The sequence below is a fragment of the Catharus ustulatus genome, chromosome 18, assembly GCF_009819885.2.
Source record: "Catharus ustulatus isolate bCatUst1 chromosome 18, bCatUst1.pri.v2, whole genome shotgun sequence".
Taxonomy (NCBI): domain Eukaryota; kingdom Metazoa; phylum Chordata; class Aves; order Passeriformes; family Turdidae; genus Catharus; species Catharus ustulatus.
The window spans coordinates 3,499,891-3,527,834 of NC_046238.1; the positions used below are offsets into that span (position 1 = coordinate 3,499,891).

At 57.3% G+C, this 27,944-nt stretch overlaps 1 protein-coding gene across 4 annotated transcripts; it reads left to right on the plus strand.

The window, feature by feature from the left end:
* Positions 1-1,658: 1,658 nt before the first annotated feature.
* SH2B3 (SH2B adaptor protein 3) lies at positions 1,659-27,520 on the plus strand. 4 transcript variants are annotated; one of them, XM_033075924.2, is made up of 8 exons: positions 1,659-2,059; positions 9,925-10,707; positions 21,737-21,838; positions 22,108-22,199; positions 22,289-22,383; positions 22,561-22,775; positions 23,007-23,178; positions 23,447-27,520. In XM_033075924.2, exons 2-8 carry the CDS (start codon positions 9,952-9,954, stop codon positions 23,758-23,760), a joined length of 1,746 nt encoding a protein of 581 aa, XP_032931815.1. In that variant the 5' UTR covers positions 1,659-2,059; positions 9,925-9,951; the 3' UTR covers positions 23,761-27,520. The 4 variants fall into 4 exon arrangements, with proteins under 4 accessions (XP_032931815.1, XP_032931816.1, XP_032931817.1 ...); XM_033075925.2 differs by lacking the exon at positions 1,659-2,059 and adding an exon at positions 7,471-8,452; XM_033075926.2 differs by lacking the exon at positions 1,659-2,059 and adding an exon at positions 9,630-9,651.
* The last annotated feature ends 424 nt before the right edge of the window (positions 27,521-27,944 follow it).

A 27,944-nucleotide genomic window follows, 5' to 3' on the forward strand; every position in this document is an offset into this window, starting at 1 on the left:
GTTTTTGAGTTCACCGAGGGTTTTCCCTGTCACCTGCAGACTTTCACTTTCAGGCTATAAAAAGGGATTCAAACCAGCAATAAAACCATCTGGGCTTTATCTTCCCTCCTGAGCAGAGCAGCTTGTTCAAGGTCGCTGCTGGGAAGTCTCAGGTCTCTGCACCACTTATCTCCCTGCCTTGCTGAGAGATGCCTTTTCACAAGGCAAGATTAGAACAGGAAGGGCCGTGGGGAGAAGCAATATCTTTATTAGAGCAGCTAGGGTAATTGGAAAAAGGCAGCAGCAGTCCCAGCTCTGTTTTCCTTTCCTGGGACTCCAAAGCCACATTTTCATCTTGCAGAGGTTGTTCCTGTTCTGGAAAATCACCCCGATTTCTAAAAAAACACTGACAAAATTCCCCTGAGGATTTTTGCTTCCCATTGTGTCTCTCTTGGGACAGCCCAGTCGCGTGTTGCTGCACAGGTTCCAGGACTTCCCCTTCTGAGTGGCTCCAGATTTTCCCCGTTGTGCCCCAGTATCCCCCCAGCAAGGAGCCCAGACCCTGTGCCTCAGCTTCCCCTGTCAAGTTTGGATGGCAAAGATGGGAAAACGAACTCCCCTGTTGAGCTTGCCCAACAGCAGGGGAAAGGGAGGAGAAAAGGATCTGAAAGGAGGTGAGGGGGTGCCAGGAGCATTTCTGGACGTGGGATGCTCTGGGCCTCCTCTTCCTGCTGCTCCCATGACCGGTGACTTGGTGTGATTACACAGCGGCGGGTGCTGGCTCAGCGAGGTGAGCGGGAGCTCTGAGTCACCCCCGGGGGATCTCGGGGTGCTGGGTACCGGGGGTCTCGGGTACCCGGCACTGTGCGGGACCCCCGACGGCACAGGGAGGAGAAGGACTGCGGGTCTCCAAAGTGACCGGCAGAGAATCATCCCCAGGAACCCAAATGGATCCCAAGCTGTGCTGTGGAGTTCAGGGCAAACAAGTCCTGACTGTCACAGAAAGGCGGGCGCGACACTCCCGGCACCTCTCGGGGGTCAGAACCTGCCCCGCTCCGCTGTCATTCGGGATTCCCCGTCCCCAGCCCTGCACCCGGGCATCGGGGCTCCCTGCCCCGGGATCCTGCAGCCCAGCCCACTCCGGGGCAGGCGGAGAAGGGGAAGGGCCGGAGGCGGCTGCAGCGCGGAGAAGGGCCGGGAGAGGGCGGCGGGAGCTCGGCCACGGGGGCAGGAGCGCGGCGGGGCTCGGCGGGGGTAGCCAGCCCCTCTCACTGCCTCCATCCCCCTCCATCACCACCCTGCCCATCCCCACCCCCTCCACAACCAGCCCAATTATCCCTAAATCAGCACCTCCGTTATCACCTCCATCCCCATCCAACCCTGGGAAGGAACACGTAAAAACCAGGCTAAGATTTTCGGGGGGGCATTTTCCAGCTCTGCACAGACCCTCACAGCCAAGCATTTCCAGATGCCGTCACCCCCAGGTCCCCTCCGGGCATCCTCAGTGTGGGATGGCAGATGTCACCTGAAAACCTTCACATCCCACCTTTGGAAATCCAAATGAGCCGCTTCCAAACCACCCCACCCATCCTGAAAACAGAATGGGGCATAGCAGAGGAATTAAGGAGGGAAGGGGGAAGGATGGCTGGAAGGCAGCTATGAGTTTTAAACAGGAGAAGAAAGCAGCAATGGTTAAAAGCTGAGGGGAGCGCAGAGCGGAAGGGAAGCAGCAGCGCCTGGGTGAGTGTGTGTGAGCATCTGCGCAGCTCTACACACACACACAAAAAAAAAGCAGAAGTCGGGGGTAGTGAATTAGCAGTTGGGGACTGAGAAAATCCATACAGGAAGCAAAACAAAAGAGAAATCTCAGGCCACTGGGGCTGAGGACGCTGAGAGGGCGCTTCTGACATAGATGAAGTTGATAAAGAAAAGTGCGATCGCCGGGAGCTGGGACAGCCGCCCGCGGGAAGGGGGGCAGGCACCCGGATCCGCCGGCCGCTCCTCCGTTCTCAGGAAAAGAGCCAGAAGGTGCAATTATGCATAAAGCAACGGCAGGAGGAATTAAAAAGCAGATTTCAAGGTAAGATTTTATCATGTCAGCTGCTCTCAGCCACTTCCTTGTGGGGTTTGGGAAGGGCTGACTGGACGCAGCCACCTGGATCCCAGGCAATGCCCGAAGAGGCTGAGGGGTTATGGCTCAAATCTGATCAGGGGGGCTGCCGAGGCTGGGGGAGGGCAGCAGGGCTGTGTCCAAACCGGCTGTGGTCCAGGAGTGGCACAGCACCAGCAGGGAGTTTGCATTTCAGTCTCTTCTTCGCTGGAAGATGGGTTGGGAATGGATGGGGTGAACAACTGAGGTGTATTCAAAGCACCCCTGAGGAGGGACCCCACGGAGGGTGACACACAGATGTTGTTCACAAACAGCTCAGTGTGTCTCCAAGGGCAAATTCCTGCAGCTTCCACCTCCCCAACACCCACAAACCCATTGTGTGGTGTCTGTAAAATCCCAGCTCCACATCCCTGGGCTTCCTTGGCTTGGCGTGCTGGGTGGGCACCAGACCCTGGGCACCACCACGGCTGCTCTGCCGTGACTTTGCCTGCCCAATGTGAGTGCCCTCTGCGTGAGGATCTGTCCCTCTGTCCCTGGCACTGCTGCCATTCCAGACAAGGCTTCGTAGGAGCTCTTGGCACACCCAGTAACACGAGTGGGGGATGTCAATGGGCCAGATGTGACGGTACAGACCACAGTCCAGCCCTTCGCTGGGAAAAGGTGCAGTGGAAGTTTATTTTCCGTCCATTTCCCATGGCAGAGTGGGAGGCTGAGCTCTGCCGTGAGCCCCCTGCTCCTCTGGGACGAGATGGCACCAGGATGGCTGAGCCTGACCCGTGTCCACCCACACCAGTCCCCAGTCCTGCCTGGGACCAAGGGACACTGTGCCTGCTCTGTCACGGCTGAAGCCCTCGCCCACGGTGTGGGACAACTGTGGGCCCTGTGTCCTGATCCGCTCTGGCTGGACGTGGGCAGCAGCCTGCGGTGCCTTTCGCCACAAGATAATTTGGAAAATTATGAGAAATGGTGTTTGAGACGGCATCTGGCCCACTGCTGCCACCGCAGAGGTCCCTTGGGTCCCAGCCCGCGGAGCTGGGGGAAGACGTGGCCAAGCAGGAACAGGAAAGGGGGGTGTTTTCCTCCCGAGCCTCCCAGAGCCCCACGCTCAGGCTCCCTCCCGACTCCCGGGAGGGGGCTGGGACGGACACCCCCAAATCCACGGAGAAAACATTCTAAAAGTTACAAAAACTAAATATACACATGTAAAAATGAGGAATAAATCCACCCCGGGATCGCGGCGGCCGGGAGCTGTTTGTGCCGCTGGCTCCGCGGGCGCGGATGCGATAAGATAAAGGCAGGAGCGGGGAGGGGCAGCGCGGAGCTGCGCGGAGCCGGGCGCACCCGCGGAGCCGCCGGCGGGGCCCGGACGGACGGACGGACGGACGGACGGACAGACACGCGCACACACACTCTCACACGCACACACAGGGTCAGTCACACGAGCGGACGGACAGACGGACGGGGCGGCCCCTCCGCTCCTCCCCCGCGCAGCCTCCGCCCCCGGCCGCGCCGCTCCGCTTTACATAACCCGTCCGGGGCCGGGGTCCGCGCCCCGTGCCTCCGCCCGGCGGAAATGCGGAGCCGCCTGCCCCGGTTTCCTGCCTGAGCCGAGCCGAGCCGTGCTGAGCCGTGCGCCCCATCCCGCCCGCCCCGTCCCGGGCGCTCCGCCGCTCCATCATGGGCGAGCGGCAGCCGGACGCCTTCTCCTGCAGGTAACCGCGGGTGCGCGGCGGGACCGGGACGGGTTGGCTGGGCTGGGCTGGGCTGGGCTGGACCGGGACGGGCTGGGCTGGACCGGGACGGGCGGCTCCGGGAAGCGGCCGCTGCAAAGCGAAAGTAGCGGCGGGAGGAAGCAGCGAGGCGGCCGCTGCTCCTGTGGAGCCCCCGGAGCTCCTCCGAGAGCCCCCGGTTGGATTCTCTCACTCGGGGAACTCCGGTGCCCACTTACGCGGTTGTGAGCCCCTTCCTCTGCCAGCCCTCGGACAGCAGCCCCTTCCCCCAGACCCCGTTTCTGTGCCTTATCCCTGCCCTTTCCTCGGGCTGCCTCTTTCCAGGGACTGTTCACTCTTGGGGACCCGTGGTCTCCCAGCTCCGGTTTTCCCCGTGGGCACTCCCTGTTCCAGGGGCTCTGTTACTCTATGGATGCCCCATCCTGGGAACCTCAGAGCACCACAGGACCCCGGAGCACTTCTTCTTCTGGGATCCCTCGACGTCCCCCATTTCCCAGCATCCATATTTTGGAGATTCCACAGCCAGGGGTGCAACAGGCAGAGAAGCAGCCCTGCTCCTCTCCTCTGCCTCTCCCTGGACCCCTGCAGCCCCTGCCATGGGGGTGACCCCTCTGGGAGGGTGGGGGACCCGTGGGGTGATGCCCATGTGCCCCATATTGTGGGGTCCTACCCCGTGCCCCTGCTGCCTCTGCCCCCGTGCCCATTGCGAGTGCCAAGCAGAGGTGGCACCTGGAGCCTGCCGAGCAGCTCCTCTGACTCTCTGCTCCCTGCAGACTTTGCTGGCTCCGTGACTTGGCAGGAGCTCGGAGCACGAGGCCGATGCACCAGCGGTCAGCATCCTCATGGCCTTGCCATGCCCTGCCAGCATGCACAGTCCTGCCTGTGCCAAATGCCATCAGGGTCACTCACAGAGAGCCTGGACCCGCTGGCTCATGGCAGTGACACGGCCATCGCAGCCCGGGCTGGGATTTACTGTCAAGGAAACCAGGATGAGTTGTTTAGCTGCGATTTTGATATTGTTGTAAATTGATTCAAGATGTGCTGAAGTTGTGGGCTGGTGGCCTAGGGACTTTCTGGGGCTGCAGCCAGAGGAAGAGGTGGCCTGTGCAGGGATCTGGTGCTGCCAGGTCCTGCATGTCCTTTCTGCACTTGGATTTACTGGCAGGAAATGGGGTTGGGGGGTTTAAAGGCCTGTGGAATTAGTGGAAGGTTTCACTTTGACTTGTTTGGGACTAGAACAGTGCTTTGGATTACTTTTTAGCTTGTTTTTGGGGCAGGAGAGACTCATCCCTGTGCTTTCTCCCCTCCCCAAAGCTTCTTCTGTTTTCTCTTTTTACTTTTATGTGCTTATTGCCTCTGGTAAGATCTGGTTTGGTTTCACCAGAGCCCACAGGGCTGCAGGTCTGCCACCACCCTGTGTTATGTTGGAGAGGTTGGGGTGCGAGTGCCAGTGGCTTTTGAGGGCTCTTCCATCCTCCACCAGAGCAAATCCTCCCCACCCACACACCCAGGGGACTGCTGGACACTGTGAAGGTGTCGGGACAAATCCCAGTGGGTGACACAAAGTGAAAGTGCAAGCGCTCAGCGCCGGTGGGGTTTGTGGTGCCGGCAGCGCTGCTGCGGCTTGGCAAGGAAAAAAGGGCCAAATCCAGCAATCCCTGGGGGGCTGCATGGAGAGCCTGGAGAGCCAGGCTGGCTGGGAGCTGAGCTGCTGGCTGCTCCCTGCTGTCCCCAGGGACCCTCGGGCAGCTGCTCCCCCAGGAGCGCTCCATGCACCCTGTTTCTCCCACGCCTACACCACAGCAATTCATTTCATGCAACAAAACAAGCCCTGTCGAAAGAGGCCACCCTGCTGCCGGGCTTTTCCCCGTAGGCAGTGGGTGTAGGAGAGTGTGATGGTGTAAACCAGGCTGCAAGGTGCCAGACACCACAGTATGGAGGCAGGCTGAGGGTTTTTGGGGAGCTGGGCTGGTCACAGCTGTTTGTGCTTTGGGCCGAGCCAGTGTAGAGCATGGATTGTACCTGAGATGAGTTTGGGTTGTCTCCATCCTGTCTGTCCTGTTGGAGTGGTCAGGGAAAGCCAAACAGGTGAACTTCCCTTGGATTTGAAGTGCTGTCACATCACCCACATCCCCAGAGGTCTGTGGTGCTGCTCAGCCCACACAGAGCTGTAAATCAAGGCCAGTTTGGGTCTTTAATATAGAAAGTTGTGTAGCACCAGGAGGTGAAATGTGAGGAGTGTGTATGTCCTGTGAGTAAGGGGGAGAAGGAGGGCAAAATCTACCTTCCCACATTGGCTTTTAAACTGACTTCCTACAGCCTTATGGACGTGTGGATTGAGGGATCTCTCTGTCCTGCTGCTTTCTTGCTTTTTAACTTGCTGGTTTGCTTCAGCCAAAAGAGAGAGAGGGAGACTCTGTGGGACTCTCTGAGACTCTGTGGGACTCCCTAAGACTTTGTAGGACTCTCCAGATTGTGTAGAAATAGCTAGAGGGTCACAGGGAATGATGGTGCTGTGCCATCACCCTCTCTGAGACCCAGAGAATCCTCACCATCACAGGGAGCTGCTCAGAGGGAAGAGGAGGACAGTGCTGGGCTGTTTCTGCCGTGGATTGTGCTGGCACTGGCTTTGCCTGTTTTATAGTGATGCTGTAAATATGTGGGTGTATCCCACATCCCGAGGCTGCAGCCAGACCCTTTCCCCACCTCTCCCCCTGCACCAACCCCTCCTGCCTTCCCCAGTGGCAGCATCTCCATGCCCAGCTTCAAATGGCTGCAACTCTCTCCTTGTCCCCCTCAATCCAGGGGTGCATCCAGATGTTCTTCCAGTGCCTGCCATCTCTGGGAGATCGGGATGCAGAGAGGGGCTGCACCATCCCCATCCTGGGGGGATGTTCTGCATCACCAACCTGTGGCTGCCTGGACCCCCCAGGGGATCTGCATCCCCCTGAGCCCCCCCAGGGACCTGCATCCCCCCAAACCCGCCGTGCCAGATGCTGTTCCATTGAAAAGTGCCGTTCATTGTAACCTGGCCTTTTATAGCCGCCTCGGAGCGGCTGCGGGGCCATGCCAAGAAAGGCTGCAGCCGGCTCAGAATAGCTCTTTTCATGGAGGACATCCTGGGAAGGAACAATGTTCCCGCTCTTGGGATTGTGGGAACTTTGTATTTCTGCCACTCAGGAAGCGGGGAGCTGCGGGGCCGGCCAGGGCGTCTCCCAGCCCTTCGCTTCACCCTCTCCTGAAAATAGTCCTTGGGATGAGTTCTGAACAGTCCTGTGCTTATAAAAGGAGCTGCAAATGCCTCCGGACACTTCTCCTCTGGATGGGAACTGTTATTTCTGGGAAAGCCAGCGCATCAATCACGTTTCCTACTCGCGTCACTGGCGTGCATTTTCCTGGCGTGGAGCTGGCGGCAAGTGGGGCCGGTTTCATTTTCGGGTGGTGCTGCTGCACATGCACAGAGTGTGAGCAGGGCCGGGCACCAGGCACGGCCACGTGGGCTCTGCTCCCTCACGCTTCCCCTCGAGGCTGGATTTGTGGTGCTGGGTGCTGGAGGGTGCCCTTCCCGCGTGGCCACAGCCCCTGGATGGCTGCTCCGTGGTGGGAAGGTGCTGAGTTGGATGTGGCAGCGGGGCCAGCTGGCCCTGAATGCTCATCCTCCGGGAGCGGGTGGCAGGATTGCGGCACTGGCTCCCAGCACTGCCCTGGCACTGCTTGGTGCTGCCAGCTCCTCTGGCTGCAACTAAACAACAAATGCATTTATTGGGACAAATAACCCATTGCCGGAATCCAGGCACAGATTCCCGTCCCGGTCGGTGCTGGCAGTGCCGCCGCAGCAGCGCTCAGGTTGGGCAAGAGTTTAAGGGAAGCTCCTGGGGGTGGCTGGGCTGCAGGGCTGGATCCTGCACAAGCCCCAGCTCGCTGTCCCAGCCCGCATCAAAGCCACCACGGCCGGTCCGTCCTGTCCCGCTCTTCCTCGAGTTCCTGGCCCAGCACCCCAAAACAATCCCAGCACCCCAGAACAACCTCAGCACCCACAAACAGCCCCGAGGTGGGGCAGGCTTGGTGATGTGCAGCTCTTCCAGCAGCCAACAGGGGTGGAAGTCCCTCATCCCAACTAGTCCATGGTGCATCCAAGGATGGTCTGGATTCTCCATTCAGAGCAAATTAAGGAGATCAGAAGGACTTCATCCGATCTGCAGGATGGCCAGGAGCTCCTCACGGGAACATACGAGGAATAAAATGTAAATTCTGCCTTAAAGCCACCGGCTGCTGGATTCCAGCTTTGTGGAGCAGGGAGAAGCTCACCCGGCAGCAGGAACTCGCATCCCTGTGGATGCTGCCACTGAAACCTGGGGCTGAGCACAGGAGGCTGCTGTGGTAACTCCAGCATGGATTCATCCGGGATAGCTCTTTCCATGCGGGAAGTTTGCCAGGCAGAAGCAGTGAGGTCGGCATTGTGCCAGTACTGGGAGGAGGAAGCGCTGGGGAATATTTCCCATCGTCGGGTTGGACGTTGCTGCTGGAGACGGCTTCGGCTGCTTCCCACCGCGTGGCACAGACGAAGCCCGGCTTTTCCCGCGCCACAAACCCCTCCCGAAGCTGAAGCGAAGCGAGTCTGAAATGTCGGAAGGTGAATTCCCTGCCCTGGGAATCTCCCACCTGCCTGAGGAGCCGTTCGCACGAGCGCCTCGCTTCATTCCGCATTTTGCGGGAGCATCCCGCTGAGCGTGCCGGCGGCGATTCCCGGGTGCCGGGAGGAAGCGGGAGCGCGGCGGAGGATGCTGAGTCACGGGCGGGCTGGCGGCGCTGATAGACGGGGCCCTGCCGGGGGATTCGGCCGGGCTGCCACGGGCGCATGCCCCGCTCTGCCCGAACGCCGCTCGGCCCCGAGCTTTGGGCGGCTCTTCTGAGAAGCCGGGCCCGGCGAGGCTGGCGAGGGGCAGATAAAATCTCTCCTCGCCTGCAACCTTGGTGGGACGTGCTCGGCAGGGCAGCGGGTGGGCAGAGATAGAGCCCCGCTCCCCGGCGTTATCGCCGCCCCGGCTGCGAGCACGATCCCCTGTGCCCGCACGTTCCTCATCGCCCGCTCGCTTCCTCCTGGCCTTTCAGGGTTTTTGTTCATTTTTTGTTTTTTTAAAACTTTTCCTCCCCCTGACAAACGCAATCCGCTTTTCCTCCCCTCCCAGCAGCCGGGGTGCTGCTGCCGGAGTTTCGGGGAGGTGGCGGTGCCCGAGGCGGTGCGGCAGGATCCGGGTGGGTTGGCCGATGTTTCCTTCCTGAGCGGGGTGCGCGGCCCCGATAAGTGCCCCGAGAGAACACGAAGTTCGCTGGTGAGCAGCGGGGCCGGCCCTGAGGAGCGCCACTGCCGGCTCAGCCGGGCACGGTGCCTCCAGATTGGCCTGGCAGAGAAATCTGCCGGGGGCAGAGATACGGTGTGGTTTGCCAAAGCCCGGCAGCTCCCCGGTCCCGCAGAGCTCACCCCGAGCTGTGCCGGCAGCGTGGCCGCCTCTCCCCAGGCCGCTGGGGCCGGGGAGGATCTGGCAGCGAGGCATCTCCATCCCTGCATTTCTACAGCTTTTCATGTTGTTTCCTCCCCTCCCGCCCCCATTCCAGTTTTATCAGCTCCGTTGAAATCGGTCCCTGGAGGGAAACCCATCGGCGCTGCGGAGCCTTGGCAGGAGCCGAGCGGATGTGGCCGGGCCAGGCGTCCCCGCGGGCGGCGGGCAGCTGCAGGCAGCTGTGCTGGCAGGAAGCCGCGCAGACGCCCCGAGCCGGGACCTGCCCGCTCCCCACCGCGCAGGTGGGGAAACTGAGGCACGGCCCTGCCAGGTGGGGACGGGCGTGTTAAAGGCTGCACCGGGATTAGGGGTTCAGGGTCACTCTGGTGGCCGCTGGTGGCCGCAGCGTTGGTCACATGGTCGTGCTGCTCGCTGGCCTTTTCCAATGTGTCCGTGGGAATGAGGCAGCTTTGAGTAGGACCCGGTTGACCGCAGCGTTCCCTGTGGATACACATTCCGAGCGGGGTGTGGCCGTGCCACCCAGGGCGGGGGACACACGGGGACTCCGGGGCTGCCCTCACCACCCGTGTGCTCTGTCTTGCAGCGCGGCCGCCTCGCTGGAGCCTCGGCAATGAATGGGCACTCGCTGCCGGCCGGCACGCCAGCGCATCCCCGGGGCTGGCATGAGTTCTGCGAGCTGCACGCCATCAGCACCGCCAAGGAGCTGGCGCGGCACTACCTGCGCTTCGCCACCGAGCACCCGCACCATGACCTCCTGGCCGCCGAGAACTTCTCGGTGCAGTTCACCGACCTCTTCCAGCAGTACTTCTGCCACGAGGTGAAGGAGGGCATCGCCATGAACCAGCTCCGCATCCTGCCCGCCGGCCCGGCGCGGGATTACCGGGACACGCACCGGCGGCACACCGACGCTTCCCTGGGCACGGTGGCCACCAAAGCGGAGACGGAGCCCGGTGCCCGCCCTGAACAACCCGTCCGAGCCCCCGAGGCTGCTCCCTCGGGGCTGCGCAAGTCCTGGAGCTCGGAGGAGCTGGCGGGGCCGGCACGGAGACCCTTCTCGCTCAGCCAGCTGCGCAGGAGCTGGCGCAGCCTCTTCCGCCGCCGCTCCTCGGACGCGCTCCCCGGGGATGGCGATGGGGAGGCGGCGGAGGCGGCTCTCAAGCCGGGACTGGGGAAGCGCATCCTGCCGTGGGGGCTGTCGCGGGAGCAGCCCCCAGAGGTGCGCAAGGAGGGGCTCCTCAAGTACGGGCTGCTGGATGAGAATTCCCTGGACAGCGGGACGCGCTGGCAGCGCTGCCGCCTGGTGCTGCGGAGAGCGGGGCCGCCCGACGCCGAGGAGTTTGTGCTGGAGCTCTTCGACCCGCCCAAGGTAAGGACCTGCTGGTTTTTGCCTGTTCCAGCCAGTGGTGCTGTGTTCCTCGGCTGGGGATGATGGCTGGATGTCAGAGCATCCCACAGGGAGGAGCAGGGCCATGGTGCATCCAGCACCGTCCAGATGGGTTTGCTCTGCCACTGCTCTCCCTCTGCTGCAGCCACACGAGGCTGAGCCTTGTTTATTTAATACCGTGAGAAGGAGACAAAGCCACCCGTGCAGGGTCATGTTTGGGGAGTGAGAGGTGCTGAGATCAAGGTGTGTTGGTCGCTGCAGTTGGTCAATATGTCATTGTATTTCTCCCTGCTGGGACTCCAGAGCTGGGTTTTCCAACTGGAAGCAGAGCACCAGCCTTCTGAGCTGGGGATAGAGGCTGGTGGCCTCCATCTCACTCATCCCAGCCTCACAGACCCATTCCACCAAGGTGAGGGGCAGCTCAGTGTGATGAACCCCAAATTCACCCTGTCCCCAGTGCTGCAGCTTGAGCAGCCTGAGCATCTGCTCGTCTGGGCGAGCTGGGAGAGGAAAGGGAAAGGAGGAATTAGGCTCTGTGCCTTTCTCTGTTCCCAGTGGGACTCATAGTTTTACTTTTTGTGAGGAGTTTTGTGACTGGAAGTTCGGCTCTCGGCTGCTGCAGGGATGCTGGGATGCGTCTGGAGCGGAGATGATGCAGGATGTGAGGGAGTGGGGAGTGATGTGGGGGGGAGCTGGATGTTTAATCTGCAAAAAGATGGTTCCTCCACATGGCAGGACTTGACTTGCACAGGCGTGATGGGTTTTGTTCTCGTTTAACTTTGATGACAAACTTGTGCTTCGGAAGGAGGAAACCTCCGGTGGAGCTGGAGCCTTGTCCCTGCCTTCAGGGCAGCAGGGTCAGGGAGCAGCTGGCTGAATTCCTGCTATTTCCGTCAAATGACTCCAATATTAAATATTTGAAAAAAGAAACAACATCAAAATCGTAACATCTGAAAGTAAAAGCTGGTTTTGCTCTGTCATGTCAAGGGTTGCAGTTGTTTGTCCCCGTGGGAGTGTGTGTCCCCATCCCGGGGCACAGGGAGGTCAGAGGCGCTCGGGGGCACTTGGAGGGTGCTCCAGCAGCTGGATAGCGCTGCCTTTTTTCCCTCCCTCACACCTTTTCTCCCCCTTTTATCCTTTTCCCCCTTTTTCTTTTTTTTAATATATTTTTTTCTTTTTTCTTCCCCCTTTTTTCTTTTTTCTTCCTCCTTTTTCTTTTTTCACTTCCCCTTTTCCTTTTTCAATTCTCTCCCTTTTTTTTTTTTTTTTTTACTGCTCCCATCTTTTTTGTCCCTATTCCCCCTCCCTTTTTTTCCCCTTTTCTCCCTTTTTCTTTATTTGTTTCCCTCCCCCTTGGGAAGCAAGCCCAGCACATTCTTCCTCTCCCCACATTCCCTGCCCAGCTTTAACCCAGGGGCAGGAGACACTCCGAACAAGCCACTGACCACGCTCCCCCAGTGCTCTGAGCTTTATTCCTTGCAGTCTCCACGGGATGGAGATTTCCTGGTGCTCCACAGGCCGGAGACCCCGCGGTCCCTGAGCCCTGAGCTGGGGGATTCTCAGCCAGGCCTGCGGAAGTGGGGGATGTTCCTTGCTGGATTTTGCAAGCCTCTGGATTAAATTGCTTCCTGTGCAAATATTCTCAGGGCGGCTCCTTCCTTTCCAATTCTCTGGGCTGGGGCCAGCTCCTGTCTCCTTTACAGCACAATCAATCCAGACCCTTTCCCAGTGACTGCGGTTGGATTCCGGGGGCGGTGGAAAATCCCCCGCGGTGCCGGTGGCTCCCACTCCCCAAACCCAGCACGGGGGCAAACCACAGAGCAGTGAGAACAGAACAGTTTGTTGGGATGTTGTTTTCCTTTAAAATAACTAAAGAACACTCAACAACCCCCTGGGAATGTGAGGAGCCCCCTCCCCTCCATCCTCCTTCCCCAGATGCTCCCAGGACTTTGCCACTGCCTTTTCCCCATCTCGTGGGTCTGTTCCTGATTTGAGGGTGCTGTTGATCACCATAGAAAATTGGTGGGTTTAAATAAGCAGCTATAAATCTAGTTCTTTGAATTTTTCAACCCAAACTGATCTCTGGATTGTGAGGTTAGTCACCCTCAGGGTCTCCCTGGAAACACCCTTCCTCCTCTTCCTTCCCCCCTTTCTCTTCTTCCTTCCCCCTTCCTCCCTTCCCCTTTTCCACCCTGTAAATAATGGGATGCAATTGAAATTTCATTTCAGCCTCAGGGCTTTACAGCATCAAGCCAAGCCCCCAAATCTCCATCCCCTTGGAATGACCTTGGAGAAGGCAGGTGTGTGGAGAAAGGAGGGGGGATCCTGCTGCTTTTGGCAGCTTTTATCTAATTTTTCTCCCTTTCTCCTGGTGCTCCAATGGGGCCTCTGAGCTTAATCCCGTAACGTGCCCAGCATCAAAGGGAGTGGTGGCTTTGAAGAGCCCTGATCCCATTTACTGCTTGGGTGGCTGTGCTGGGTGAAGGGGTCAGGGAGCTGTGCTGGAGAACCCAGCAAAACCTACAGCACTGCCTGGAGTGGGCATCCCCTGCCCCAGGCGTGTGCCAGAGGAGATGAGGACTTTGGGAGAGGGAGCAGCTCCCCTTCCCCTGCTCACAGCCACAGCTGGCTTGGTTTTGGCACTGCTCCCTCCTCCCTGGAGCACTGGGAAGAGGTTGCAAAGGAGGGATTTGGGGATGATGGGATCTGGAGCTCTCCTGGGACAGGGTCACGGCCTGGCTGCAGGGCACGGGATTGGGGATCAATCCCACCCTGGGAACATTCTGAGGAGACCAGAGTGGGGTGATGGTACTTGTAAATAAGGCTGTATTTACATCTGTGCCACAGGAAAACCCAGGCATGGTGCTGGAATTGCAGCCCAGGTGGATTCTCTGATGTCTGCTATGAGGCTGATCCTCCCCAGCCCTCCCTGATTTCCTTAGGGCATTAAAGGCTTTCTCCTCTCCCTCATCATTTAATCCCATATAACCTTTAGGACTGGGTACCTCTGAGGTCTCTCCACCTTCATCAATTTAAACCAAAGCTGCAGGTTTGTCATCTCTGGGGCTGCCCCGTTCCTCAGCTGAGCCCCAGCCCCAGATCCCTCTCCCATGGCCAAATCCCAAACTCCGTGAAATCCGTGATTCGCAGCGGAAATGTCCCGAGCCGTTTCTGTTGACCAGATGTTTTTACAGGAAGGGGAAGGGAAATGGGATTTGCATTTGTGCTGCTTTCTTTATAGTGTTTTAATGAAATCCAGCGCATCCCGTAAATTGATGGCACGCCGGGACTAGCTGGGAAGACTCCTTCCGGAGAAACCCTTGGAGCCTCTGCCACAGCTCAAACATCTTTGCTGAAGCCATGGGAGGAGCAGTATTTTTATCTCTGCTCAGTGTGAGGCTGCTCTGACTTCCTCTTTTCCTCTCTCTCATATTTTTTTTCCTCCTTTTTTATTTAATTTTTTTTCTTTTTTTTTTTTCTTTTTTTACCCCTTTCACCTGAATCTGGTTTCTGAGAACTGCTACCTCCTGAGCCAGCAGGTTCCTGTCCCCGATTTTTGGTGCTTGGGGCTGTGAGTGGCAGCTGGTCAGACACGGGATGGGGCACATCCCAGTGGTTTGGTCCCTGTTCCCTATCCCTGCTCCTCCTGGAGCTGCTCAAACGTGGCCTGAGTGACTCAGCCAAGGAAGAGCAGTGGTGGAGGGGGAGTTTTCCTCCCTGGAACACCTTGAGAAGAGTTCTGCCAGTGATGGGAAGGACCTCAGTGTCCCATCATCCCATCCCTGGTCCAGGAAAGGTCATGTTTGTATCAGTCTGGATCCCCAGAGATCACATCCCTCTCCTGGCACCCTTTTCTGGCATTCCTGGGGACTTCATCCCTCTCTTGGTATCCTGGCATCTCCAGGGGCTGCATCCCGCTCATGGCATTCTTCTCCTGGTATTCCCAGGGTCTGCATCACTCTCTTGGCTTCTCCAGGGGCTGCATCCTGTCCTGATGCAGCTCAAGATGTCCCTGCTCGTTGCAGGGGGTTGGGCTCCTTGGCTTTTCAAGATCCTTTCCAACCCAAACTATTCTGTGCTTCTATGATCCCTCTCCAAACATCCTGCTCCCAGCATCCCTCTCCTGGCATTCCCAGGGACTGCATCCCTTTTTTGGCATTTCCAGGGACTGCATCCTGACCTGGTTGGTGTCCCTGTTTATTGCAGAGGGGTTGGACTGGGTGGCCTTCGAAAATCCCTTCCAACCCACGTTATTCTGTGATTTTGTGATCCTGCTCCCAGCATCCTCAAGGATCGCATCCCTCTGGACCACACAGCCAGGAGCTGGGAAAACTGCTGTGATGATGAACTAGAGGGGTTAGGGTGTCCTGAAAATCCCTTGGGAGAGGCAAAACCTCCCCTGAAGGCACCCCAAAACCCTGGGGCAGCCTCTCCCCGGGGCAGGGCGGGCGCATCCCTCGCTGTGCTCTCTGTTCTTCGAAGGCACCGGGGACTGGGCGGCCTCAGGGCTTTGTGAGATTTTGGTGGTGACTTTTGCTCCCTCCCCCCTCCCCCCGGCTCTGTTTTTGGGTATCGAGGGGGGTGGGAGGGGGGGGCAAGGAGACAAAGGTTATTTGTCATTTATTAACCACAACTTTTTCCATCCTTGGTCATGCACGGAAAAAACACTTTTAGCAGCGTAACCACAGCCCCGGCGTTAATTGCTGAAGAGCGGAGTTTCTTATTTTGGAAACTGTTGCTGGGATGGGGCTTGTTGGGGCTGGGTGTGAGGGGAAGGGTGCAGGATGGACCCCAACCTCTGCTTCATTGAACTCTGGGGTTTTGGGCTTGGAAGGATTCCATCCTTTTAGCCCCATCCTTTAAAATCCGCCCTTCCTGGGGATGTTGTCCCACTGCTGTGCGCACCCTGTTATCAGAGTGTCACTCACAGGGAGGCTGCAGAGCTGCTCGGGGTGGAAAGCACCACGTGCCAGCTGAGAAGTGGGTAAAAAATGGAGATACTGAGCAAACCACAGGAAAAAGGACTGGGAAAGTGCTCAGGGAATGAGTGGCTTCTCCCCCAAATCTTCCCACAGCTGGAGTGAGAAGAGCTGTGAGTGCTGCTGGGTGCTTGATCCCCAGAGTTGATGTGAGATGCTTAGTGGGGTTTTTTGGGTGGTTGTCTCTCTTTTTTTCCCCTTTTTTCTTCTTTTTTTTTTTTTCCTCTCTCTTTTCACGGCCCAGGATGTGGTTGTTTCAAGGCTGAGAGCTGCTTCTTTCAAAGGTAAATATTTATGAGAGCCTGCGCAGGCAGCCCGGGGTCTGGAAGGATTCAAGGATTCATCCCAGCCCTGGTGGGGGCTCAGCTGGGGTGGGCTCTGCTCCTTCCCACCTGGTTCCAACTCCAAGGGAGCCTATGATGGGCAACTGTGATGTTCAATGGCATTTTGGGATTGTGTTAAAAATGAGCATTTTGGGCAAACTCACTTCCTCCAGCCCTGGGCAAGGGGCAGGAATGAAAATACCCATCCAGTGGGATTGAATGGGATTTTGAACCTTTTCCATCATTCCATGGGTGATGCAAAACTTAGGGATGGTAGAAAATGCCAGGACATCCCAGGGACTGTGGGGAGCTGCAGAGTCTGTGCTGGATCCCTCCATCCCTCTGGGGCTGAGGTTTGGGGTGACTCAGTCGTGGCTGCAGCAGCTCCCTCTTGCACGCAGTCACCTTGTTTACTTTCCATGCTCATTATTTATTCCAGGAAATTATTAGAGCAGCCCACGCTGGAACTGAATTTGGCATAAAATAAATTAAAAAAAAAATAAAAATCAAGGGGCTGGAGAATGCTGGCTGTTTACAGATCCTGTTTATAGCCCCCATCACCCTCAGCCCTGCTGTGAGCTGGTTTTGGGGGCTTTGCAGGATTTGGGGAGTTTGGGAATGTTGCCTCGTTCAGAGCAGGGAGGTTTATCCATGAAGAGAGGATCCAGCAGCTCCAGGGATGACAGGGGATTCCTTGGGGACCCCACAGAATCACCCCGTGGCTCTTGGGATGCTGTTTTGCAGCACCCCAGGTTAATTTAATGGGAATTTGGGGCTCAGGGAGCGCTGGGGTCGGGGCTGTGTTTTCTCCCGTCGCCGTTCGCCGGCGCTCGGCAGCCGCCCGCAATGGGAACAGAGGGATCTTTGTGCCCCCGAGCCAGCGCTCCAGGCCGGCACAACGGTGCCTCTTGTCACCGCTGGGCACGGTCCCCTCGGGGACAGCTCTGTCCCCTGCCCGCGGGATGCTCGGAGACAGCGTGTCCTGGAAACTCCTTTGTGCCTCTGGTGTCGGGCTGAGGATGCTGGCGCGGATTTGGGGTGGCCAGAGAGGGTTTTTTGGGGTAGGGGATGATGAGCTCGCACAGCAGTGGGAATCACCTCCCGTGTTCCTGTTTGGCTTTGGTTCCCCAAGCCCAGAGCAGAGCTCAGGATGGTGCTGTCAGGAGGTTTCCAAATGAGCAGTGTCCTTTTGCAGGGAGGCAGGGATGTTTTGGGAATGTGTCACCCAGCTGAGCTGAGCTGAGCCTGGGGTCCCTGCAGCAGGCATGGATGGGCCAAAGCAGTGGGATTCCAGTCCCTGTCCCAAAAACCAGCATTGGCAGGGGCTGTCCAGGGTGGACCTCTCCCCTTGGATGAGCTGTGGAAGAGCACTGGGATTAACTGTGCTGTCAGCTCCCCCAACACTGGGATTAGCTCTGGAGGACAGAGGGATTAGTCACGCTGCAGATCCCTGAGGATGAATACCAGAATTAGCCATGGTGCAGATCCCTGAGGATGAATAACTGGAGTGACTGTGGTGCAGATCCTTGAGGATGAACACCAGGATTAGCCGTGGTGCAAGCCCTGAGGACACGTTTTGGGATTATCTACGGTGCAAAAGTCCTCAAAGGTGAGCATTGGGTTTAACTGTGGTGAAACTCCCAAGGGAAACCACCAGGATTTCCTGCCACACAAAATCCCCAAGGATGAAGGTTGGGATTACCCATGGTGCAAACTCCTGAGGACGATGGCTGCTCCAGCAGACTTTGCACTCTCCAGCAGGATCCTTGGAGCCCTCACAGCCCCACTGCCTCCCCCTGCCCTGCCCTGGCACCAGGGGATGTTTCCCACCCAGTTCACCCAGCATTCCCTGGAAAAGAGCTGTGTGTATCCATGTTCCTGGAAAACTTCACAACTTCCCCCAGGGCTGCAGGCACAGGATAAGGTTTTGAGTCCATCCTGCACAGCCAGGCCTGGCACTGCAGCCCCGGCTGAGGTTTGTCCCTTGCGTAAGGACAGAGCTCTGTGATTTACAAGAAGTGACAAATCTCGCCCGTATCCGTTGGGGACCTTGCACAAGGGCTCAGGCACTTCCCCACCTCCTGTGGGTGACTCAGAGTGGAAGTGAGAGCTGGCACGGGGAAACCCCCGGAGCGTGGAGGGGCTGGGGGCAGCTCCTGCTGCTCTCGAAGGATTTGTCTGCATGAGCTTGGCCTGATGGCCCAACCACCGTCATCATCACTGTGACAATGCCATCATCACTGTGACAATGCCATCATCACTGTGACAATGCCATCATCACTGTGCCAGTGCCATCATCACCGTGCCACCATCATCACCATGCCACTGTTATCATCACCGTGCCACTGTTATCATCACTGTGCCACTGCCACTGTCACAATGACACTGCTGTCATGGCCATGCTGTTGTCATTGCTGTGCCACCACTGCCAGACCACCACCCTCATCACTACACTACTGCCATCATCACCAAGCCACTGCCATTGTCACCATGCCACTGCCTTCGTCACCAAGCCACTGCCATTGTCACCATGCCACTGCCATCCTTGCTGTGCCACCACTCTCATTCTTGGAGAGCTGCCTCCCACCTCACCTGAGTGGAAAAAGCTCCCCCAGCAGCCTCAGTGTCCCCTGAGCATGCAGACAGGATTTGTTCCTGGTGGCAGCAGCTCACAGCCTTGTGGGGAGAGCATTCCTGGCACAGGTGGGCAAGCTGGGAGGACCTGTGCCAAATAAATCCCAAATATCCTTGCTGGAGATTTGTAAGGGACCTGCTGTGCCCAGGCAGTGATTTCCTCACCATGGGCAAGGGAAGGTGCTGGGAGAGCTGCTGGAGGAATGCCACCCCTGAAGGAGCCAGTGCCACAAGCACAGGGAGTGAGGAGCTGGCAGTGCCAGCACTGTGCCAGGGCTGCTGCTGGGTTTGCCAGGAGGAAATGCAGGTGCTCCACTCTGCAGCCATGACCTTGACCTGACCTTGGCTCACACTCCTGGCACAGGCACAGGGCTGAGCTGGCATGGGGCTCCTTCCCAAATCTGGGAAACCTCACTTTCTCCTGGCTGCCCTGCCCTCCCTGGGTGTGCAGGGGCTGTGGGTGCCCTGGTGGCACTGCCTGTGCTGTGCTGGTTGTTCTGTGCTGTGGCACCCTGGGGGTGTCTGGGATAGGGGATGTGGGCACACACAGAGGGGGTGCAGTGGGGTCTCCTCACTGGAGGGGCTCTGTGGGATGCTCAGGGCAGGGAGCAGGAGGTTATTCTGTTCTTGGGGGCATTTTCCTCTGTATTCCAGTCTGCCCCATGTCCCCTGGCACTGGGAACAGCCCTGGCCTGGCTGAAGCTTTGTGCTTTTAAACTGTGGAGAAATTCCTTGCAATAACCAAAATTACTGGTGTATCCCAGTGGGTGCTGAGAGCTGCTGCATCTCCTCTGTCCCCATCCTGTGGGACTGTCATCTCCATAGGTGGCCACAGGTTCCCAGCAGGGCTCAGCCACAGGGAGAGGGAGTTTGGGAGAGCTGGGGAATGACCCAAGGCACAGCCCAGGATGCCCAGTTTTGTGTGCCAGGACTGGGAATGGCACAGCAATGGCAGCTCTCTTCTGGAGGCTTGAGAGTGCAGTTTCCCAGAGTGTCACAACCAGGTGATTTTGGGGGTGCTCAACCTCATGCTGGGCTTTCCCCCATTTGCACAGGATCTGGAAATCTGGAAATTTGCACAGGGTCTGGGAGCAGTGGGGCGAATCTCCATGTGGAAGCTGATGCTGGTGGGGTTGGGGCTGAGCTGGAGCAACATCTATAACATCCTAAACATTCCCTCTGAGCATCCTGAGCTCACTGAGGCAGGCAGCAGCGGGTGTTACCCATCCCTGCAGTGCTGCTGGGGCACCTCCAGCCGAGGAGCCTGTGGGTGAACCCCTGGTGTGTTGAGTGTGCACTTTTGGTTACTGAGAACTCCCTTTCCTGGTACTGGCCACATCGAGCAGGGCATCTTGCGGTCAGGTGCGGCGCCCCGGCAGCGGGGGCACTGTGCCTGTGGTAGGCACTTCTCCGAACCCAGCCTGGCTTTTTGGGCACTGTATCTCTGTGCTGCATCATTTCCTTCTCCCTTCATGCTCCAGCTGCGCTCTCCATGCCGACAGACGCAGGGGGCTTCTCCGAACTCCCTTTTCCTGGAATTCCCCGGTTTCCTAAGAAGCTGACCCGAAGGCTGTGGTTGGGATGTTGATAAAACCCGCCCAGGGTCATGCTGGACGTCACAACCCCTGCGTGGGAAAGCGGCCAGGATGAGCAATCCTTCCACCTTCTCCTCACAGGACTTTGCACAGGGCACAATTATGTTCCAAAAGTGGCAGAAAAATCAAATTCCTTGGGGATAAAGCCCCGGTGCTAGCACAGCGCCTCACAGCAGCCCAGTGACAGTGATTGCAGCCCAGCACAGCTCAGCTCAGCTGCAATCACTGTCACCAGCGGGCCCGGGGGTGCCGGAGCCACCGCGGTGTCACCAGCGCTGTGCATGACGCCGTACTCGAGCGACTTCTAAGAACTTTCTTTTTGGTGCAGCTCGGTGCTGATAAGGGCTGATCCCTCTCTCGCTGCATTTCCGGCCCCAGAGAACACCGAGTGCTTGGCCTAGAGAGGGAGGAAGGAGGGGGGATGGAAAGACAAAAAAAAAAAAAAGAAAAAAAATGCACAGCTAAAGATGGTGTGGTTGAGTGTCCGGTGGGGACGCTCTGAGTGTCACACAGGTGTTTGGGGACATGGTGGGTGTGGGTTTGCTGTGAGTATCACAAACAGAATTTGGGCAGTTTGGTTGGCAAATGCTGTTGTGGGGTGAAGTGCCACAGTGTAGAGACACTGTCCCTGTGTAGGGACAGTGGCTGTGGAGTGGGGAGCTCCACTGGAGCCACCATCCCACGGGATGATAAAGCCACTGCGTGAATCTCAGCCAACCAAAAAGCTGTAGTGCAGCAAGGTTGGAGCAGGGGGTGAGTGTGATGAGGGATCTCCCTTGGATGAGGGACATGAGCGTGCCTGGCACATCTGGCACTGCCTGGGATGGATGGGATGGCTCTGGCTGTGGGGCTGAGCATGGAATGTTGGCTCCATCACCCAGCAGAGGTGCTCAGGAAATTCCTGCCCCCCTGGCACCCTGGATCCTGTGCCGCTTGCCGCAGCCTCCCGGCAGCCAGCGGGCCGGCAGAGGAACCGAAAGCTGCCGCAGGGATATTTTAGCCTTTGTGGAAGTGTTTGCTCAGCATTTTGTCACGTGCCTGTGTCAGTGCCAAACCCGCCAGGGAGCTCTTGGCAGGCCACTGACCCTCACAGGATGTTCCCCGCCTGCACCCCAATTTCCCCATCGCTGCCACATCCCTGGAACGTGCTGCCCTGCTGGGAACCCCCTTCTCCCTCCTCTCCTCCACCCATCCCTCCACTGCAGGGTCCTTGGGACCCCTGAGATGGGTCTGGATGTCACTCAGCCCCCCCTGAGGTGACTGGGCAGTGCCATGGGGTATTTCCTTGCCACAGTGGGGTATTTCCTCACCACACGGGGTATTTCCTTGCTGGGGGAATATTTCCCTGCAGAGCTGGGTATTTCCTTGCTGGCTGCTGTTCCTCGGGTGGGGTGTGGGGCAGTGTTTTAGGGTGTGGGGCAGTGTTTTGGGGTGTGGGGGAGTTTGGGGCTCAGCTCAGGCTCTGTGTTCCCCCTCTCAGGGCTCCAAACCCAAGCTGCTCATCGCCTGCTCCGCCGTGCAGGAGGTGCGGAGGTGCACACGCCTCGAGATGCCCGACAACCTCCACACCTTCGTCCTCAAGGTAGGTCCTGCTGGAAGGGGCTGCAGCCACCCCCGGGGCCTTTCCCACCCTCTGGGCCACACGTGGCTCCCAAAATCTCCCGTGCCAAATTTCAGTTCCTCTTCCCATCCGGGGAGGGGATGCACAGGAGGATGTGGAGGGCAGGGTGGGGGGTGTGCTGTCCCTGCTGTCCCGAGCATGGGTGGGTGGGGGGGTGGGGGATGCACATCTCTCTCTCTCTCTCTCTCTCTCTCTCTGAAGACCCCATGTCCCTCTCTGATGTCCCCCAGGTCACCAACGCCACCGACATCCTGTTTGAGGCAGGGGATGAGCAGCAGCTCAGCTGCTGGACGGCCGAGATCCGGGAGTGTGTGCACAGGGGGTAAGTGCTGCTGTCCCTGGGCCTGGGGATGGGGACAGTGGCTCTGTGTCCCCACTGCCAACACTCAGCCTGGCTGCTCCTGTCCCCAGCAGGTCTGACACGGGTGACCCTGAGCTCCTGACGTGCCGACACCCCGACCCTACGGCCGCCAGCCCCACCAGCAGCACCGACCCCCTCAGCCAAGGTGAGCTGGGGACACCCTGGGGACAGAGTGTCCCTCACTGGGGGGTCACCACATCCTGCCATGGCTGGGCTGATTGGCCTTCCCCAAATGGCTTGAGGGGGGCACAGAGAGGGGAGGGGATGGGGGCGGTGGGCACGGGTCCCGTTTCCCAGGGACACTCATCCCTCTGCCTGCCAGGGGCGACGCCGGGGGGCCCGGGGGAGGCGGCGGGGCCGAAGATGGAGCAGTTCCTCTCCTCCTGCCCCTGGTTCCACGGGCCCATCTCCCGTGTGAAGGCGGCTCAGCTGGTGCAGCTGCGGGGGCTGGAGGGCCACGGCGTGTTCCTGGTGCGGCAGAGCGAGACGCGCCGCGGCGAGTACGTGCTCACCTTCAACTTCCAGGGCAGAGCCAAGGTACGGGCAGGACAGGGCTGGGATGGGGAGGGGAATCTCAGGAGCCTCCTGCTGCAGGGCAGCCCCTGTCCCACCACATCCCACCCCAGGGAGATGCTCTCCTGCTCTCCACCCAATGCATGCAGCGGGCTGGGTGCCCTTCTCCCAAGGGACAAAATCCTCAGCATGTTCCCCATCCCAAATATCCCTGTGCTCCAGGAGGGAGGCTAACAGCTCCTGCTCCTCCTGCAGCACCTGCGGCTGGCGCTGACGGAGCGGGGCCAGTGCCGTGTCCAGCACCTGCGCTTCTCCTCCATCGTGGAGATGCTGCAGCACTTCCACCGCTACCCCATCCCGCTGGAATGCGGCACCGCCTGCGATGTGCGGCTCTCCAGCTACGTCGTGGTCCTGCCCCAGGCACAAGGTGTGTGGGAATGGGATGTTCCCGTGGGATGGAGGGTGGCTCTGGGTGTTCCAGGGCTGGGCACAGCTGGGTTGGTTGCTGGTGGAGTGGGGAAGAGGAAGCCTCGGGGCAGTGGTGCTAAAGGTGACTCCCAAGCTCCTGACTTCTTCTTTTGAGAAAGGAGAAGCTGCTCCCAGCCATGGGAGGGGTCATGGGATGCACGCAGCACCCCCAGAGATGGGGTGCCAGGAGCATCCCCCTGAGCAGCATCTCCTCCCTCCTCCTGCAGCTCCCGGCTCCAGCACCACGGTCCCGCTCCCCCTGCCCTTTCCCGGCTGGAGCCCCGAGTTCAGCCTCATCCCCGCCGGCTCCTCCTGCCCACACGGCCCCGATGAGCCCCCCGGGGGTCCCCAAGCAGAGCAGATCTTCCACCTGGTGCCACCACCGGCCGAGCTGGCACAGAGCCTGCGCCCGGCCAGGGCCACCACGGCCACCACGGCCACCACGGCCACCACGGCCCGGCCCCGCGACTCGGACTATGAGGTGGAGGCACCGGGCCGGGGCCACGTCCGTGCCATCGACAACCAGTACACACCACTCTGACCAGCACCACGGCGGCACTGGGATGCACTTTCGGGTGGAGAAATCCTGGAGACCTTCTGGGGCATCCATCGAGAGAAAGAATGTACCTGTTTCTTCCTTCTGGTTAGGGATTATTATTGTATTTTTTTGCAAGGAAGGGGGTAATTTTTCACTCCTGTACGGGTGTGCTCCCTCTCGTTGGCCTGTTAAAGGGCCTCTTATTGTTGTTTTTGTTGTTCTTATCGGAGCTTTCTCGTTACTGTTTACACAACGCCGCTTGTGCCCGGTGTCCCGCCTGTCCCTGACACGACAGCGCCCAGCTGAGGAACCAGGGGCTTGTGTTACACCCAAGGAATTGGAGAAAGTTTAAAAAAAATCCAGGATAACAAGGAAAAAAGGATTATAAATTCATTGTCAAGTTGCTGCTCCAGGCCTCGTCCTCCCACCCTGGCTGCTGAACCCACCAGCAAAGCCCGACCTGAGCTGAGCTCCCACGAAGGGTGATGAGCAGGGTTTGGGCTTTTTTTATTTTTTTTTAGCTAAGGCAAAAACTGGCTTTTTCCTGCTTTTCCTTTTTAACCTCCCTGTGCCAGCCAGAGGGATCCTCACCCTGCTCTGATCGAGACTGAACACTAATTGCTCCATCCTCAGCCATGGCACCAGAACTAACACAGAGACTGACACAAACCCCTCCTGCTGGCGAGGGAGGGGTTTATCCCCTTTATCCTGGTGATGGATGTGTCCTATCCCAGTGATGGAGGTTTTTTATCCCTGTGCTGAATGGGTTTTTATCCTGGTGATGAAGGTGTTTTAATCCTGGTGAAAGAACTGTTCTATCCTGGTGATGGAACAGTTTTATCCCAGTGATGGGACCATTTTATCCCAGTGGTTTTAGGCACAAATCTAAAGTCAGTTTTCCCCCTAAGAACCCCCCTACTCTTGCTTGCCTTTTTCCCCCCAAACCACCCCATCACCAGGAGCTTGGTGGCATTTAAAGCTCCACAGTGGCCTCTAGCAGGCGATGGGGGGCCCTGGGGACACCTCCTCACCTGGAGGAAAAACTTGTCCAGACCCCTGGGTCTCAGCATCCCCTGATCCCCAAATGTCCCCAAACTCTGCTGCTGTTCTGGGGCTGCTTCACCTGCCTGGGGCAGCCGTGAGAGAGGAAGCACTTGTGAGAAGCTGGTGTTATTTTAGGAAAGAGGAAGGGCTGGAGCCGTTGCGCCACACAGGAGGGGATGTTCACAGCATTCAACTTCCAGATTTCCCAGCCCAGCCTTCCCTGGGATTTTGGATGTAAAACTTGCCTTGAGATTGCCTTACAGAAAGCTTTTTAAATTTCTATTTCCCTTGAAATTGCAATACAGGTGGGAGCCCTCAGGAGCATTAATATTTAGCAATTAATTTGAAAACAAAGCCTCGTTGGGCTGAGTTAGAGAATTCCACAAAAATCCAGCCTCTAGGACAGGCTTTGGGGTGAAGCAGGTTCTGGGTGAGTTGAAGGGCAAAGCCAAAATATCTGGGGCCAAACAGCCCAGGAAGCAGCCACGAGAACAAATCTGGGTTTATAAATCAAAATATGAGGCTGGGACAAACAGGAACCATCAACTGGAGAAACCATTTAGGTTTTCCTTCTGTGCCTCCCCATTGCTTGCTCTTGCTCTCTCCTGGGCTCTGTGCATTTAGAGCAGGCAAAGGGATTTTTTTTCCCCCCTTTCTCTACTCTTGTGCCTGAAATTGGAGCATTAAGAGCAAACTGCTCTGGTCCTGCAGCACTGGCAGCCCCGGAGAGGCTGATGGAGGAACAAAGGCAGCCCTGTCCTCGCTGGGCTCCTCAGCTGTATCCGCATCCCATTCTCCTCCCTGGAGCTGCACAAAGGCTGCAGCCAGAGGCAGGAGCACATCCCCAGGGCTGGCTTGTGCCAGGCAAGGCAGCTCCTCCGAGGCTCATAAATAACTCCCCGTGCTCCTGCATTTATAGGGATGGGGAAAGGAAGGGGGGATGGCACAGCACAAGTTGTTTCCGTTCCTCGCTTGCTGCCTGCTTCCCAAAGCCTTGGAAAACACAAGGATGTGCTAAATCTTGCTAAGATTCCTGGTTTTAGTCCCACTGAGCTCCAGGCAGCTGCATTCAAAGGGGTTTTCCCCCAAAAGGAGAGGTGGAATCACCCGAGCCTCCCTCCATCTGCAAAGAAAGGATGGGCTGGGAAAAGGCAGCGCTATTCACATCCCTTGCCAGATGAATCCAGAGAAATCCTTGCCAGATAAATCAGATGCTGCTGGGGTGGGTTGTTTTGGCACGCCAGGACTTTATTGTTCCAGTGCCAGAACTGAAACATGCGTGTGCATGTGGTATTTTTAACCTGCAGTTTAATTGCAAGGGGGCTCTCCGCAGTTTAAATGGAAATTGCTGTGCTTGATTAGTAAAATACACGTTGGGTTCATTATCTCCCTGTCAGCCACTTCCCCCATGCAAACAAACTCCAGTGGGGAAGAACTCCTATTCTCCCCACCAGTGAGCAGTGGCAGAGCCCCTCTGATTATTTAATAGTTAATTCCAGCCCCAGACTCACCACAGGCAGCGAGGGCTGTCCAGCTCTCCTCATTTCAGATCCACTGCAGCAGGTCCTGAGGGGATTTTTGGGTTATTTCCCAAGCTCCTGGGGGGACTGAGATTGAAATCCCATTTCTCCTAGAAAACATCTGGCTTGTGACACAGGTCAGAGCCTGACTCTGCTCCTGGCAGCATGTTCCTCCAGCCCTAAGGTACTCACTCCTCTGCATTGTAGCAGTGGGAAAAGAGCATTAAGCCATTCCACCCTATGGTATAGAAGTATTTGGCAGGATTTTAATATTTTTGTGACTTGAGAGAAGAAGGCAGGTTTAGTTCCCCAGCCCCTGTGGGCTTTTACTGGAATTTATGGGAATTTTGGGAGGAGGGGAAGCCAAGGGAGAGCCCCTGGGTGGCTCTGTGGAGGCACAACCTCCTCAGAAATAAAATCAGGAGTGGCCACCAGCCTGTGCCTTGGCCCTGGAGATGGGCACCAGAGTCTGGATCCCACCTAACAAAGCCAGGAGCCACAGGAGCAGCTCCTGGAGGATGGGGAGCCCCATTTCACCCAGCTACTCAGGACAGTTTTTAGCAATAAAGATGAAAACCAGGCAGTGCCTTTGCTCTGTGACAGCAGGGATTCGCTTTAGGGCACAATCCAAGATTTGGGCCCGGCCAGAATCCCTCCCCCTCCTCTTCCCCTTGCTGTTTGCTTGGTGGCCTTGGTGTCCCCTGGGGTGTCAGGTTGTGAAGGAGCTCCTGGCATCAAGCATTAGTTGGTGTCTCCCTCCCTCATCCCACCAGCACCAGCAGGTACCAAACACTGACACCACCATTCCCCACCCACCCCTTTGGGCTGATGATTTTTTGGGGTGAAACCTCTAGGAAAAGATCCAGGGAGTGGCCAAAACTTCTCATCCCTCATCTGGACCACCAAACCCCGGTGCCATCCAGCATTCCAAACTTTTAGCTTTGATCCAAACAGCCCCAACATTCCCCAGCAGCTCCCAGAGGCAGGGAGGCAACTGTGTATTCCCTAACTCAGCCTTGAGCAGGACGATTAAAGCCAACAATTGTGTTGGGAGTGTATTAATTTGAAAGTTCTACTTTTCACCTGCACAGAAAAGTTCTTCTTGTATAGTAATTTTTTTTCTATATATTGTTTCTGTATGTACTGTACAAGTAACTTATTCTTGAATAATGCAATTTTACCGTAATATTAAAAAAAAAATCTGCTCTTAATAAACTGTTTTTAGAACTTGTTTCTCACTTGTAGTCTTCAGTCTGGTTCTCTCCAGGTGCCTGGACATTGTTTTAGTGGATACTGGATGGTAAAAGTCAGAAATGCACTCTTGGATATGAAAATCCTCTGGTTTGTCCCCATGGGACAATGCCTGCAGCACTCAGGACAGTCAGGACGTGGCACTTGGATAATTTTGGATAATTTTTTTCCCATCTTTTCAAGGCATTCTGCCAGGGAATTCTCACCCTTCCTTTCCTTCTCCAGCAGCACCCCTGACTTTTATTTCATCACCTTAAAGGCTCATCCAGGATCTTTCCTGACCCCACCTGACCCCTGAGGGATCAGGAACACAAAACCACCTGGAGACAAAACCTTGTTAAAAAACTGAATTTGTGATTCCCAAACCTTTCC

Excerpts from the sequence above, each read along its gene's own strand:
- SH2B3 (XM_033075924.2), top strand. The coding sequence starts at position 9,952 with ATGAATGGGCACTCGCTGCCGGCCGGCACGCCAGCGCATCCCCGGGGC. Across the intron at positions 21,839-22,107 it reads TCCACACCTTCGTCCTCAAG|GTCACCAACGCCACCGACAT; the intron begins GTAGGTCCTGCT and ends GATGTCCCCCAG. Across the intron at positions 22,200-22,288 it reads CGGGAGTGTGTGCACAGGGG|CAGGTCTGACACGGGTGACC; the intron begins GTAAGTGCTGCT and ends TCCTGTCCCCAG.